The sequence below is a fragment of the Corapipo altera genome, unplaced genomic scaffold (assembly GCF_003945725.1).
Source record: "Corapipo altera isolate COAL_440 unplaced genomic scaffold, ASM394572v1 58, whole genome shotgun sequence".
In the NCBI taxonomy this organism is placed as follows: Eukaryota; Metazoa; Chordata; class Aves; order Passeriformes; family Pipridae; genus Corapipo; species Corapipo altera.
This window is the reverse complement of record NW_020884898.1, coordinates 4,992,752-5,008,533: the sequence shown is the minus strand read 5'-3', so window position 1 is coordinate 5,008,533 and position 15,782 is coordinate 4,992,752. Positions and strand designations below refer to the sequence as shown.

Genomic DNA, 15,782 nt, shown 5'->3' with positions numbered 1-15,782 from the left:
ATTTGATGTGTTGCTCTAGCTACCTCCAAATGCTCTGAATTACTGATTTCAGAGGACTTTTTCTTTTATAATTACATTATTGTTTGTTAAAATAAAATTTCTGTTTGGGGGACTCATCCTGCTACAATACTTCATGTCTTCTTGCAACGTATGATCCCCTCTCCAGCCACTACTGATTTAACTTCTTTGAAGCTCAATAGGAGCAGTAGGTTTAGGTTCACTTATCACTGAAGAGTCACGTCACTGACACACCAGCTGCTTTTACACACTTGGTGACCTCTGTTTGCCGAGCCTGAGGTATATGTAAGGCATGCAACTCTTGGGCTCTACCTGCTAGCTACTTGAAAATTGAACTACTGCAGTGATACTCCCAAAGCAAACTTTACTTTGGTTTGGCATGAGGTACAAGGCAATTCAGCAATTGGCTCTCTCTGAAAGTTCTCCTCTCCTTGTTATTTCCTTCCAAGAATGTTGGGAAAAAAAAAAAAAAAGAAAAAAAGAACCTTCTCCACTTTTAAGTTGCTGTTTGCTCACCAAAGTGAATAGCCCTTATAGCAAATGTGAACACAGTTCACAAACATCAGCAAATTGAACATAATCAAGATAGCAGCAGTCTCTCTGAAGGAATATATCAGGACAGACGTAATATCCCAGAACATAAACTTTCTTCTGTCACTAATTCTATCTTAAATCCTTCTGAAGGCTACATGTAAGGCTTCTAATTTAATTGCTGTGCACTGCGGTGGAAACTGAAACAAAGTTAAACAGGTTTTTTGACCAAACCTTTATCACCTAAATACTATTTCACTTATTACAGCATTCATATTAGTACCATATTTCACCATAAAGGTGGATTTTCCATAAAGTTAGAAAAATATTAGAATTATAGGGCTTTTTTTCCACAAAAGTCTTTCTCTGCAGGTAATACAGTGTCCCAGGAAAAAAAGCTTTGTAACAGCAGAGCATGCAAATAGGTCAAAAATGTCAGTTATTTTCCACTCAGTATGTACTAAAAGGATGCAAATTACAATAGATGGGCCAAATGCTTTCTCAGGAGGGACACGTATTGACATCTTTGGACAGTAACAGTAGCAGCAGCCTTTAAATTTTCACTTCAACTACTGCTTAGAAACGACACTGTCAGAAAGGAAACACCTACTGTGCGCCTTCACTTGCTTTCTGATCCCTTATTAGTTAACCCTGAAGTGCATATGTATACAGCCTTAATCCCCAAGTGAGTATCTGGACCAGGGGAAATCTGGAATTAATTGCGAAGTATTTTGGTTACTAATGCAGCTGTTACAAGTGTTTGATTTGGCAAGGGAACAGAAAAGGCACTGCATACCAATTTCGTGAGCCACTGTAAAAGCTGCGTGGAGGCCGTCATCTTCAATCACCGCACAGCTGCGCTCAGGAGAGCATATGGTCCCAACGTCTGCCATTCCCAGAGTATCACATGAATGATGTCCACATAAATCCTGCCCAGGAAAGGGGAGAAAAAAAAAAAAAAAAAGGTATTAAAATAAATTTTTACACCCATAGGTAACAACCGGTTAGAGGCACCAGCCCTTTGCAAACAGCAGAACCTGGGTAAAAACATCAATGTAAGCGTCTATCTAAAGGTATCAATGCAGTTTAAAAGAATGATGAGCCAATCCCACCCCTGGTAAAATCAGTGGGAGGATTTTCATTGACTTTAACAGGATTTGGATATGTTGTGTAACTAATTATTATTTCTTTTTCTGCTCAAAATTGCATTGAGGTAGGTATTCAAAATATGCTGTAGAAGCATTTCTTCATTGGCAATAAAAATGGAATATCCTCTTTATTTACAGAAGGTAAACAAAGGCACAAAGAGAACACTTCAGATTCCTGATCAGTCCTTGAACCAGAGATCGCCCTTCTTCTCCAAAGGCAGGTCTCATACTCGCACTTAAATGAGATTGTTATATGTGAAACCTCATTCCACATCTGTCGGGTAACACAATGATTAACAGTGCATTACCCAATATACCAAGTATTTAAGCAATTCTCAAAGGTTGCTTAAAGAGTCAGTGATGTGATAGAGCCCAAAATGCCTTCACTCCCAGCCTTACTAGTGCACCAACTCAACCACGTCTCCTACATGTAGATATGGGGTGTCTCCAAAAACCATGCATGTAGCATTAGGTTTTTCCTTCCACTCAGGATAGTGATAATGGTAATGATAATGATGGAAGGAACTTTGGTCAGACGTCGTGTTTTAATCATCAGCAGTAACTTTTCTGTGCTTCTGTTGAAGCAGAGGGAAGAATACTAGTCTGAATATACGTACATAATGCTTTTTTGGATGAGAAGGAAAAGTAGATATCATGCTGCTTAGAACACTTCAGCATTTCATTGTGGTTGAATGAAATTGTAATTTTCAAGGCATTATAGTATTATCAAAGGTTATTATCAAAATGATCAAAGAGTACCTTTTTTCACCTTCATTTTTAAGACTCTCTGCTTTCCTTCACATCTCTTTTTATAAGGACTTCCTTTGATGAAGCCTTTCATAATTAATCCACCTGAATAACAGACACCTCATATGAGGTTTGAATTGTATGAACAATGTTCACTGATTAGACAGGTTAGGCAAACTTGAAAATGCACAGGATTCAAACCCACTGAAGTAAAAGAAAAACACACCGAGTTCACAGATATTATGACAGAGCATCTCTTAAAAAAAAAAACAAAAACAAAAACAACCAAACAAACAAATTTTTTTTTTTTCCTCCAAGAGGAAACAAAGAAATTTTTCAAGCTAAAAATACACAGCAATATTACATATATGGAGGAAGAATTTCAGGCTCAGTTCTGGCTTCCAGGTGTCTGGGAACTCTTTTCAGTAAGTGCATTCTTGGTGCTACTTAATACCAAGATTTAAATTCTGCAGTACCAATGAACAAAACAGCCTGACAAAAAGAGAAGGGATGCAGTTCAAAACTATTTCAATTTCCAAATTACAAGTGTAATCCATGGTTTAAGAAAAATTTCCATTCTGCAGCAATGCAGATAATATGCAGACAATTTTCTCTCCAACACCCCAGGCTCCCCTCCTTGGAATCCAATTAGCTCCCCAGACTTTGCTTCTGGCTCTGCATGGGTTATGGGAAGGTATGGGATGCCCATTTTTAAGTACTTTAAAAGAAATTCAAAATGTTTTTGCTTGCATTTAGGGAAATAAACTTTGTATCACTTTCAGCAGCTCTCTACCAGTGTTGGATCAGGTTCCAAGTGAGATCATGTTATTATAATGTCAAATATCTGGGGCATATTCAACAAAAAAGACACAATCCTTAAACTCCTATATCTTTTGCTTGGGTTCATATCCATTTAGTCCTTTATGTATCACTTCTGAATCTGGCCCTTTTGGTCTAAGGGTACATTTTAGATAAAGTAAACTCCATGTAGAGGTAACTGTAAGTGGTTTACCTGCATGAGCATGTGCAACAAAACTCAGAAAAAATGCATGTGCATAGTACCAATAAATATACCCTTCCAAAGGGATATAATCCATCTAAATAAATGAGTTTAAGCCACATAGGAAGTAAGATACCTTTATACTACTGCCATGCAGTGTTAAAGGCTGGGGGAAGAGTGGCTGGAAAGTGGCCCTCCTAGAAAAGGACCTGGGAGTGCTGGTTGACCATGGCTGAACAAGAGCCAGCGTGTGCCCAAGTGGCCAAGAAGGCCAGTGATATCCTGGCCTGTATCAGAAATAGAGGGACCAGAAGGACTAGGAAAGTGCTTCTTCCCCTGCACTCAGCACTGGTGCAGCCGCACCTCGAGTGCCATGTCCAGTTCTGGGCTCCTCACTACAGGAAACACATTGAGGTGCTGGAGCATGTCCAGAGAAGGACAACAGAGCTGGGGAAGGGTGAAGAGCAGCTGAGGGACCTAAGGTTTATCCAGAAGAAAAGGAGTTTCAGGAGAGACCTTATGACTCTCTACAACTACCTGACAGAAGGTTATAGCCAGGTGGAGGTCGGGCTCTTCTCTAAGGCAACCAGTGACAGGACAAGAGAAAACAGCCTCCAGCTGCACCAGGGAGGGTTCAAGCTGGACATCAGGAAGTAATTCTTCACAGAAAGGGTGATTAGATATTGGAAGGGGCTGCCTAGAAAGGTGGTGGAGTCACCATCCCTGGAGGTGTTTAAGGAAAAACTGGATGTGGCACTCAGTGCTCTGGTCTCACACACGGTAGTGTTTGGTCAGTGGTTGGACCTGATGATCTCAGAGGTCTTTTCCAACCTAATTGATTTTGTGATTCTGTGATAGTGCAATTTGACCTGTATCCACACAAGCCTGAAATTCTGAAACTGAAATTCTTATACAAGTACCAAAAAGCACATAAGTGAGACACAAAGCAGCTCACTGTAGGAGGTCTAGACTACTCTCAGGTTGACAGTGCCAATGACAGTACAAAATGCATTAATTCAGGCTTTGTCTCTGCATGCAGATTTTATGTCATCTGGTCTTTTGTTGTGTTTGGGTGTCATTATTACGTAGATACTTACATCAATACCGCTGCCAATGTGGGCACAATTGTATCAGCACACAGATGTCTTATGCCAGTGCATGATTTACTTCTATTTGCATACAAGAAGCAGCTATGTCAATGATATGGCTGGGAATTTATACCAGCAGACACAACCAGACCTCACAATGATTCACCGGATTTGATGACACAAGTATAATTAAAAGAATATAATCTTTTAAGCAGGCAATCTCATAAACTTCCTTAGAGTTACTTCTGATGGGATGTGGGGAACATGGAAAATTACGACAGGGATGTTAAACATAAGCAGCCCTTCTGACTCGTGGCTGGTTAGTAATCTCACCCTCAACATTTCAAAAACTATGCACAGGATTGCATTACCATCTTCCTTAGACATTAGGGCTGTATTAGTTAGAGGCTGGCCCTAGGAAATCCCACAGCAGGAAATAAATGGTAAAATTACCTAGGTCCTCCAATTCCCCACAGACAGCTGGGAAACAGCTGTCCTCAGATGGTGTGGGATCAACAATTCCCATAAAGGAGAAGAGAGGAGAGTGACTGCACTGGGGTCAGGAAGTGGTGGACAGTGACGCATTAAAGCTCTGCTACCTCCAGCCAGCCCCATTTCCACATCCACACTGCTGCCCCGGCACTTGGAGCAAGGACCTCGGGGGGGGAGTCCTGCAGCCACCTACCAAATCCCATCTGGGAAGTGGCAGAGGTGGCTTGTAAAGGATTTTAGGAAACAGGGACAGGAAATATTTTCTGGCATTAGTATGAAGGTGTTTCTGGGATGTCTCTGGGTTGCCCATCTGCTGCTAGAGCAGGGCATGCAATGGCTATGCTTTGAACAGAGAGCATGTGTTGAGCCTCCTGGTTTTCCTTGCCAACTTCAGTCCTCAGTGACTGCCTGAGGATGCTTTTTCTCAGCTAATGCTGACATTGTCAAGAATCATTTAGGCAGATTACTAAAGGCTCGGATCCCTTATGCTGTCAACTCACTGTCTCATTTATTCTTTACTTCTCTTGCCTCTGCATGATTTGAACTTTAATATATTTCTATTCATAACATCACATAGTATATACTATAAACAAAACTGCAGCCTATCAAGTGGCATTTCTGAGACAAATATTCTGAAAAGTTTGCTATTGGGTCAACTCAGTGATACTAGTTTCCCAACAGTATGACTTTAAGTGATGTTATTGAAAACCATGCTTGTTTACACTTCCACTGATTTAAATCTTGATGGCAAAATTTCTCTTGACTTAAACCTCCTATAGCTGCACTGGCTATTGATTACTTGTTACCACCATCAATAGTTATACTTTTTTTATTTTCCTGGGCAGTCTTGGAAAGCAGTCTACAACTTCTAAGAAGTAACTTTTCTGGGAGTACAGTAAAAAGTTTTATTCCCTTGAAAATATTTTTTTTTGCTAAAAACAGGCCCCAATGTAATGATGCAAACCAAAAAAACTGTAAGGGTCACCTCAACTTTTCATACTCCAGCTAAAGCACTAGGAAAAAGGGGACTTGGGATACTTAAATTTCCAATGATTATTTCACTCTGGTGTTTGGCTTCTATTAGAAAGTTAATCAGTTACTCAGATCTGTATACTCAAATGCCTTGAAACAGTGGCAGAAGCTTCAAAGAATGAGTGTTTCTTGATATTTCTAAAGAAGGAATGCATTCTGGCCCTTGATCTGTATTACAGCAGTTTCAAAACAAGAATGACTAGGAAATGCATTCGCTAAGCAGGAGGTAATAGATGGTAAGACTTAAGCTTTGGCAAAGAAACGATTTAGGAAAACTAAGCTGTACATCATAAAACTAGTAGTTAATTAGACAGCTTATTAGAGGCAAAGATTTCTTGGCATTCTAAACACATCAAGAGCAGCTGGCTGTCTGCCATGTATACATGGCATTGTGGTGAAAAGAAGACAACTGTCACTTCATCCTGCTGGAGCAGTGAGTTTATTTTACCTGAAACTTGTTCAGTAGGCTAATAAAAAAACCAAACAAAAACTGTTTAGTGAAAGCTGGTATTAGATCAGAGCCCACTGACCAGATCCAAATCAGGATGTGAACACCAACATGGGCAATTTGATGGAATATACAAGGGAGAAGAATATGTCCTTTGGTCTTTTGAGTTATCTACCCTTCCTAGGGCTTGCAGTTTGTGACCTTATGGGCCCCGAAGTGCCATAGTTTCACAGTCCTAAGCAGCTTAGCACTTCGCTTATACTAAAGCTTGATTGATTTTAAGATGCTTAATGTTTCTCTACCTTTACTCCTGATGGAAGTTAAGCCTACAGATAGATGTACTCAGATCAGATGTATGAGAAACCCACAGAATGAAGCTTTCTATGAGGCAAAGCTGCATTTCATCTTCTCGTAAAGCTTTTACATCTCTGTGTGTTTGTTCACTTGCTCTTCTGGGTATTTTACAATGGCTCATCAACTAAAGCCTTTGCCCAGTAAGAACATGATCCAGCTTCAAATTCCTTTAGGGATGAGGCCAATTAGAAGCATGTTTCTTAGGAGAGCACCATATGGTCTACGCTAGACTGTGGCCTGCAGGGAAGGTCTGCACGTGCCCATGCACACAGGGAGTTGTGGCTCTTCCTGTAGCAGCCGATGTGCCGAAGGCTTCCCTGGCCCAGGCTGCTGTTAGTGCTTACAGTGCTTGGTGAAGAGACCTAGTTTTGGTCCCTTTCTCAGCTTGCTTCTCTATTTTACACTGAACAGTCCTGTGGTAAATTACAGAAACAGTCCTCTCTCCTCTCTCCGTGCTTTAGGAACCCAGACCACCTTGCTCTAAGCGGTGCACTCCAGTCAGCGGCTTCAGGTCACGATTCCTCTCGTTCTCACCATATGAATTACTCACTAAACAGTGACATAGCTTTGGTCAGAGGAGTGGAAAGTTTCCTTAACACCTGGAACAGCTTACAACCTACTGGTTAAGGACCTCTCCAGGGAGGTGGGCGATACAGACCCAAAATCCCTCAAGCAGAGGAAGGAATTAAGTATGACTTTCCGACTTCCTGCAGCAGCATTCCCACCGCAGCCCTGTAAAGGGAGGGTGGGGTGAGGCAGCATTCGGAACACACACATCCACCCTCCCATGTGCCCCTCTGCAAAGCGGGTGAACGTTTATTAATGTCACAGCAACGCGGAACCGTACATGCGGAGGGAGGTGAGGATCACCCAAACAGAAAGGATCACGGGTATCGCCCAAGGAGGGCATGACATCTGCAAGGCAAAAGGAGCATAAGACTGAAGCTGACAGTCTGCAAAAGGTATACTGTAAATAAGGGTAAGGGGTGAACAAAGTAATTAGGGCATGGTCTATGTTACCCTCAGCCAATACTATGACACTTAAAAGAAAGGCTTTGCAAGCCAAAATAGTGGGACGCTGTCCTGGAGGAAGACTGCTGTGAAAAATCCTCTTTGAGACACTAGTGGGTCTCTCTCATGGGGATGTCTAGGTTAGAGCACCAGGGAGAGGGCCTGGACATGACTATGAAGAGAGGAAGGACTCCCATCAGACTCACCGGGTTACTGCTTTGTCCTTCTCCCCAGCCACATTTTGAGAGGATGGCCTAGGCCTGGTTACCTTTTGAGGAAAACCAGAATGGTGATGCCTGCCATATCTACCACAACAAAAATCACATATTTTTATCCAGTAGTTGAGCTTAAAAACTGAGATTGTCTGCCTTTTGGGTTCATTTGATAAATACAGGCCTGAGGTTTGGGCATTTGAATCTCAAATGTACAGAGGTGTCTTTCTGAATTTTAAGTAAGAAAATCCAACGTATGCGTGACACCTTTTTTGGCTCAGTTTAACACATGCATGCTACACTTGCTGGCTTCAGAAACTACCTCCACACCAGTCTGGATATTTAGGCATGTTCTTATTCTTCCCCTGTATGGTACAGGGACTCTATGCACTCATCGTGTGAGGACACTGAAGCAAAGTATTAGAAATAGAGCTTAAATTGGATTAAGTTTTTATGTTATGTTAACAAAATGGTTATGTTATGTTAACATTGACAGAAAACACAGTAGTATTACCAAAGGTGATTTAAAAATATTGACAAATTGGACATAAAGCATTTGGACTCTGCAGGGGGAGGAGAAGCTTCAGTTATGAAACCGGTGACTGGTGAACAAGGAAAAGTGTGTGATTTAACTTGCCTAACCCATAGTTCCTTCGTGGAGAAACTGTACACCATCTCTCTAGATCAGTGTGAATCATACTGCATCTCCTCTACAAGTTATGTCCCACTTTATTTTCCCCAGGGATGTTATTTAAATGTATTAGATTTGCAACAAAATTGGTGAAAATATTATGAAACTGGTAGAAACATCATACTATAATTTCTTCAGAGTAATAATAATAAACAATGAAATATATTCTATTGACCATTGGTACAGTGACTTGTTTTACTACCATGGCATAATAACTGTGGGAAGACGATAATAGAGAAAAGAAAAAAAAAAAGGAAGAAAGAATTAGAGCCAAAGAAAGCATGTGCTCCATGCAAGGAAATTATCATCTACAGAGCTGAGATAATATAAAGCTTGGTGTTAAATTTCAACAGCACTGTCAGATGGACAATTAAACTAAATCACAGCCACAAGACATATAATTACTGTGCAGAAAAAGGAAGGACAGCAGCCTTTGGCTCTAGCATGAACTTTTTTGTTAGAGTCACAGCTGATGGTACTATCACGGGTGATGCTAACAAGCACTTAGGAAAGTATTTTTTATTGCTCCTGTCTGTATCTACTGTGAGAAATATCTGTTTTAACCTTCATATGATTCAGAACTGGAGGGAAAGGAAGAGAGCTGGATTTTGTCCAAACACATTCAATTGTTCACTTGAAATTTAACTAAGGGTCACTAATGAAATAGACTGGATGAATTCTAAAGGATAATTGCAGAGCAGGCTAGACCTCAGAAAAGGTACAGTGTGAGTTCAACTGCAGTTTGCAAGTCATGTCTAATATGTTCTTCTACTGTGACAAATAATCTGGTGTTTTGTTGCACTCATAAAAATCTGAAGATAACCTGCTTCCAGCTTCTGAGAACTGTTCACAATAAAAAGAGGTTGAAACAGTCTGAACTCTAAATTTACTGTTGACTTCACTCTCACTTGAGAACAAGTGAGCTCATCTGCAGGGAAAGAGGGCTTTATAAGCTCTTCCTCCTTCCCACCACACAGCCAGTTCCTTACCTGCTGCATGGGGTGTAGGACTCACCTGGCCACCAGCTGATCAAATCCTTGCACCACCATATTCCATGGAGGATGCTCTAAGCATGTGTGCAGCCCAAAAATTTACAGCTGCTGTCAAGGACTCAACCACAAAGTAGTCAAACAGCAGGGGACCCATGTACTCTCTGAGGTCCTTATGGTCAGGCTGCCTTAATGAGATCTCTCACAGGATTTAGAAATATTAGAAAATTATCCCTTTTTGTTACTGCCAAGTCAGACCTCTGTCATGTTTGATACTGGCCATCACGGCCCCAAATGAGAGAATGAGATCCCTGGGAAAATATACTTTTCTTCATCAGATTTTGGGAATTTACATAATCACTGTGGAACCCAACGAAATTTCTGCAGTATTTACTGATACATAACTTCTGTGTCCACTGAAGGTTTTCACAATCTCCTACACAGTTGATAACAATGGTCAGACATGCTCCTTACAGCTACAGAGTAAACATAGGACCCACTGCAGCTAATGGACGGGCAAGTGGCCCTTGCCATCACTGATAAACAATACAGAGCCTTAAAATATCTTTAATGTGTTGCCTGTATCACCCAAAACTGAACTCATGTTCGTATTTATTTACTATTTACTATGGTCTGCAGCATAATTGCTTTAAAGCCCTTATCAAATTAAGCACAGATTATGACCAAAAGTGGCTATTTTAACTCAGAATCAGTAAATTTCCTTCTAAAAATCTTTTTGTACGGGAAGTGCTTCCTAGTATGAATAATGATGATGACCATAATTTGAACTGCCAGTACTAATTTTATAATAAGAGAGAGCTGCCAGCACACCCTTAGTCTACCAATGGTTACTAATTTATCTTTAAAGAAGTAAAGACAACCAAAGAAGAGGAAGCAACAGTGCTGAATTCTGTCTTCCTTTCTAAGGAACTCCAATAAAGCTACTATCTTTTCAGACAGCCTCTTTTGGCATAAAAATAGCATGCAAGTAAATGTCGCTCCGGGACGAAGATAATTATTACATTAGACTTGTATGACAACAGACACACATAATGTAGATTCTATCTACACATAAACAGTTACATACAGCTGAAGACATGCATTCAGCTGACAAATGATTTGCAAATATTATTCTGTTGACGGAGAGACACAAAGTTCAAGGTGGCCTCCGTTAGTAAACAAAGATGGAAAATGTACCTCACACACTTACTCCATGCCTAAAAAACAAGCCATTTAGAAAAAGGCGTCTGGATGTTCAAGAATCAGCATGACAGTATTCAGAGCCCATCAAAACACGCGGCCATGGCTTGGCGTCTTGTAGCTAGGCAACGTACTTCATACATTCAAAACATAGTTGTAAAAGTGCAATTCTCCTGCCAATTGCTGCCACTCTCATTGAAAAGCCAAACTGGAAAAATATCTCTTTAGTTCAAAGTGGGGCTGTTTTGTCCAGGAAACATCTTAACTGCTTTTTCATCCTTTAACCCTTTTCGTGTTTACATTCCAAGAGAAGCAAACAGATTCATGTTGACATTTCAAGTGTAAGCATATAAAAATCGTGTGGACTCACACATACTCCCTGCAAAGAACATCATGAACACATGTTAGCTAGAAACTCTGGTCTTGTTCTTATTGAGTAAAATACCAAAATACAATGCCAAACAATGTGCGTGTGCACACAGCTAACCATTAAAGCAGATTAACTTATCCTGAACTGCATCGAGGAGATAATCCTATAGTTAAAGCTGTTAAAATGTAAACTAAGGAAACGGAAGCCTGTGCTCTTTTCTCAGAAAGCATTTACATCCCTAAGTAACAATGCAAAGTAATATTTGCACCTTAAGAGTAGAAGAAGACCACAGGAACTGTGATGTTTTGTTTAGTTTAGGTACTACTTGCATCCAAAAGAAGTAACTCTACACATGGAAGATACATTGTTCAGGAGTCTTTGAAAGTGGGTTACTGATTAGCAACACACTCTTACTCTGGCAGGTGGGCATCCATGCAAAGAATTACAGATAAGCATCTGTAAAGCAAGTGCACTTTAAATTCACATCCTATCTCAATCCAAATTAACTTAATAATTGATGTTAAGGTTCACAGTCTGCCACCCTAAGAGTTTCTGAGTTGTCATAAATCCCAGGGAAATAAATGGGAATACTGGCAGAGAGAAACACTCTTCAGTGAGAAGTGATGGATTCTGGCCCAGGCGTAATTAATAAGCCATTAGAAAGGATCCTGATAGCAAAAAGCAAGAGCATTCTGACCCAGACTAGGTAGCATGCTTTCGTTCAGATTATAATGATAAAAAAAGGAAAGTTTGCAAATTGGACTGATGGGTCTTAAACTGCTAAAAAAGGCTCCTGTTGCACAAGTGATGCCTGACTGACACAGAACCTAATGTTTCAACTATTTACAGCTATAAAAGCAAGCCAGGCACTTTTTTTTCCCCCTTCTGGAGCAACTCCTTCCACAAACCATCCAAAGCATCCCTTTTGGCAGGCTCCTATGATGTAGAAAAGCAGGAGAACTCAAATGAACGGAAAGTCATGCAGTTATTTTTTTCATACTTGGGGAAGGGAAAAAAAGAAAACACCAAACCCAAACCGCTGAAGGGATATTCTTACAGAAGAACTTCATTGCATAAACTCAGCCACATGTCTACTAGAGCAATGTCCCTTAACGACCTCTGGCAATGCAGTTAATCAACAACCAATCGTGGAGCATGGCTCTGCATGGGTAATACCAGCTAGATCCAACCCGCAGTTATCAGGACACCCATTTTTCACTTGGGGGGAAAGAAAAGGACTGCATCCCCTCACCAGCAGCCCAACTCAACCAACTTTTGCAGCTCTGTTTACCTGTGGTTTGCATTTACGTCCTACACTTGAACCACAAGTGCTGCTGGCTTCCAGTGTGGTCAAGCTATTCTTGCTGGAAATAGCATCTCAAGGCACTCAACAAGGAAGTCGTCTGTACTCTTAAGGTGTTCTCCACCATTTTCACTAGCAGGTTTGTTTGGGGACTAATTTAGTCTAGAAAGTGCTATCAGCCCTTTCTGCTTGGACCACAACAGCAGAGAGAGAGGAGCTGCGTGTTAAACATCTCACCGGGAAAGACGGAACAATGTCATGTCTTAAGCAAAGCTGGGTGGCCTCAGCTGAGTCCCCCCCCCCGATCAGGCAAATCACCCCCTCTTCACCCTGGCAGGAGTCCCAACACTGCACTGGCGAGACAATGTGTACCCGCAGTGGGGGTGACTGCGCAGGAGAGGGGAGCGGGCACACACAAATACGTGCACCACTGGTTGGGTTCTCAACCCCTCTTCCATCCCCGTCAGTAGTCCCTGAGATGCAGTGCAACCCGACGGCAGAGCCGAATCCCTGGGCGGGGAGGCAACCACGGGGTAAAGCAGAGCAGCGTGGCTGGAGGCCCGCCAGGCTCGCCACGCTGCAGCGCGGCCACCCATGGCCCGAGGAACAGCACGCCTCTGCCGGCCAGGGCGATGCCTACCTCGCGGGTGAAGAGGATGGCGGCATCGTAGTGCTCGTCGTGGTCGTCGTCGAGGCGGTTGTGCTGGTGCTGCCACTTGCAGAAGTTCTTGAGAGTGGTGGCGGCATTCCTGTTGACCTCCAGCCCCTTCTCCTTCTCGCCCAGGGCCACCACCTTCACCACGGCCAGCCGGACGTGGTTCTCCAGGCTGGCGTGGGCGTAGAGCCGGGAGGCGATGGAGGCCAAGGTGAGCAGGTAGTGCTGCAGCCCCTTCCCGTACTTGCGGACCATGGAGGCGTCGGCCACCAGCAGCAGCTCCACCTGCCGGGCCCGGGAGACGGAGCGACGCCGCCGCCGCCGCCGCCCGTCCCCCGCCGCCGCCCCGGCGGGGTCGCGGGTCTCGCAGCTGGTGCGGGCGGGCACCGTCTCGAAGCTGAAGCGCTCCCTGCGGAAGAGGTGCGGGGTTCGGGCCGGGCCCTCCCCGTAGATCCGCGGTCCGGCCGCCTCCGCGCCGCGCCGCGCCGGCCGGACGGTGTAGCGGGAGCGCCCCACGGCGAAGAAGCCGTCGAGGCCGCCGCAGAGGTTGAAGACGGCGAGGGAGCGCGGGCTGCCGTCCACCGTGCCGCGGTACTGGCAGCGCGGCCCGTCGCGCTCCAGGTCGAGCAGGAAGCGCTGTCCCCCGGCGTAGAGCACATACCCCGCCTTGCCGCCCCCCGCGTAGGTCGGGTCGAGGCGCCGCACGACGCCGCTGGCCCCGCGGGGCGGCCCGGGGGCGGGGGGCCGGGGGGGCGGCGGCGGCGCTCCCGGGTCGGCAGGTGCCGGCGGCGAGGCCAGAGCGCGGTGCGGCTGGGCCGCCAGCAGCAGCGACAGCAGCCTCAGGAGCATCCTGCCCCGCCGTCAGGAGCGGCGGCGGGAATTAGGAGGAGTAATAATAATAACAGGAGTCGGGGTCGGCGGTGGAAAGAGCCGGCCCGGCGGAGTGCGGCAGCGTAGTTAAGGGACGGGAAGAAGAAGGGGGAAGATGGGGGGGAAGGGGAAAAAAAATAAAAGAAAAAAAAAAAAAGAAAAAGAAAGTTCTCCTTCCCAAACTCGAGTCAAGTGTGAGTGGGAGAGAAAAAAATGTCAACAAAAGCCGCTCGCGTGTGAACTTTGTGTTTCTCAGCAGGGAAGAGCCGGGAGCACATGGAAGGAGAGAGAGAGAGGCAAAAAATCCCAAATCGCTGCTGCTGCCGGGGAGGCAAAGTGGAGAGAGAGGAAAAGGAGGAGAGGAGGCTCGGAACCGGCAAGTAGAGAAGTTTGAGCACTTCCCACTCCTCTTCCACTTCTCTGCTGTAGTCACCGGATCATCACCAGCAGCAGCAGGGGCAGGGGCCAGGTCTGCTGCGACTCGGCACTTTGTCGGGCTCCGGTGGGGTCCCTTTCCTTCTTTTGCCCCCTTTTGTTTTGAAGAGGAGAAAAGGAGACAAGAAATTCAGGCACCAAAAACCGCCTCGATCGTCTCCGGCGAGATGGTTAAAAAGAAAAAAAAAAAAAGCGCCCAAGAAGCGGAAAACGTCCTGGATTTCTGTAAAAGCGCCCTCCCTGTATCTTTTCTGTTGTTGTTGTTATCCCCAGTCTGTCGATGTGAACAAGAGGAGAAGGGAGAGAAATGTGAAGATGAGAGGAGGTGGAACAATGAATTTATAGCGGAATGCCATCCTGCAATGGCAATTTCAACAATTCGTCACTGCAGGCTGCCTCTTAAAGGGAGAGCTTCAAAACCACCACTCCCACACTTCCTTCTCATTTAATCAGACAGAAGGAGAAACTTGAGGGGAGGCGGAAAGGGGGGGGGCGGCTGCGGGGGGAGGAGAAAAGGAGGGATGGTGAGAGGGAGAGAGGGAAGCAGAAGAGGAGAAGAGCCGGAGGAAGCCGGGGAGAGGAGAGAGACCGGGAGAAAAAACTGTGTGTGAAAACCGCGAGGTTTTCCCCGAAACGCTTGAAGCCCCAGAGTCACCCGGGGTTTGAGCTGTCACCGCTGGCCGGGGACGGTGGAGCCGGGCTTACCTCCCGTCCTGCCCGCCACCCCCGCTCTGCTGCCCTGGCGCTGCAGTTTGCAAAGCTCGGTGGAGGAGGCAGGTTTGCGTCTGGCTCTGAAGGGGAGGGAAGCGTCCAGGGCTTTTCCGAGAACGCCGGTGATGCGGCGCCCGAGGCGGCCGGGGGAGCCGAGCGGCTGCGGCTGGTCGGGGGTGTCCCCGGCGCTGCCCCCCGTGTCCCGGCTCGGCCCCTGCCCATGCCTCTTTCCCGGGTCGGCGGCAGCGCCAAACTCCCCCTCTTTGTCTTGGGCGACCGCGGCTCGTCTTCATCCAGCCTGTCATTAAGACCCGGCAAGCTGTCATCTAGTGTGGACTGTGATTTCCCCTGAGCCCCGAGGACGAGAGAGGGCGGGGAAGCGGTAATGCTTGCTCTAATCTTTCGAATGACTTCAGATACTTAGATCATCCCCCCGCTGACACACATATCCACTAACCCTATTCCCTCGTCTTCCAC

General features: G+C 44.8%; 1 protein-coding gene across 1 annotated transcript in view; it reads right to left on the bottom strand.

Moving 5' to 3' along the window:
• Positions 1 to 14,138, bottom strand: part of ADAMTS5 (ADAM metallopeptidase with thrombospondin type 1 motif 5) — a 46,951-nt gene extending 32,813 nt beyond the window's left edge. Inside the window, exons 1-2 of the mRNA XM_027648641.1 lie at positions 13,275 to 14,138; positions 1,346 to 1,478 (exon numbers count right to left, since the gene is read on the bottom strand). Of these exons, the coding sequence (XP_027504442.1) occupies positions 1,346 to 1,478; positions 13,275 to 14,138 (997 nt within the window). The remainder of the gene's footprint in view (positions 1 to 1,345; positions 1,479 to 13,274) is intronic.
• Between the last annotated feature and the right edge of the window lie 1,644 nt (positions 14,139 to 15,782).